General features: G+C 61.9%; 1 protein-coding gene across 1 annotated transcript in view; it reads right to left on the minus strand.

The window, feature by feature from the left end:
* Positions 1-192: 192 nt before the first annotated feature.
* The window catches only part of LOC104163781 (acrosin-binding protein-like), a gene marked incomplete at both ends in the record, with an annotated part of 842 nt that continues 381 nt past the window's right edge, over positions 193-653 (minus strand). The window contains 2 exon segments of the mRNA XM_009702897.1: positions 193-449; positions 452-598. Of these exon segments, the coding sequence (XP_009701199.1) occupies positions 193-449; positions 452-598 (404 nt within the window).

Below are 653 nucleotides of genomic sequence, written 5' to 3' on the forward strand. Positions count from 1 at the left end.
GTCCGAGGGGCTCCCTGGGTACATGCCTGCTCAAGATGGGATGGCGTGCTCCAGAAAGCCTACGTGCACTCACCAGCTGCTCAGGGCAAGGGCATGAATGCCGTGGGGCTACCAGCTGGCACGTGTGAGGACAGCCCTGCATGGGTGGTGTGTGGTAGCCCCACTGGGTGGGGAGACAGGTCTTCCTCTCACCTGCCACGGGGGGATGTTTCCTGCACCTCCTTCTTGGCGCTGCTTGATGTGCTCCCTGGGTCTAACTTGGAGCTGGAGCCCAGTGAAGAGCCTTTGGTGCCCAGGGATGTCTTCAAGGAGAGTGCTATGCGGATCAGCTGCTGGAGGCCGTTCTGCAGGCGTTGCTCCCAGGCTTGCTCTGCTCCGTCCGGGGATCCCAGGCTGGGAGGCGAGGGGGCAGGGGCAGTTGAGACCGGCACGGTTGGGGGGGGGACAGGGAGGCCCCCTTGTCCTGCATGGGTCTCGGCACTGCTGCGGCTGAGGGGAGCTTCTTCAGCAGTTGTTTCTGAGTCGATATTGCATGAGAATACTTCCGGAGTGTGTCCATGTTGGTACGCAGCAGGGCATTAGCAGGCAAGGGAGAAGCCTGCTCCGGAGCTGTGGAGAGAGTGGGACAGGGGGCTGAGGGCAACTTTATGATG

The sequence above is a fragment of the Cariama cristata genome, unplaced genomic scaffold (genome assembly GCF_000690535.1).
Source record: "Cariama cristata isolate BGI_N322 unplaced genomic scaffold, ASM69053v1 scaffold9846, whole genome shotgun sequence".
Lineage (NCBI taxonomy): Eukaryota > Metazoa > Chordata > Aves > Cariamiformes > Cariamidae > Cariama > Cariama cristata.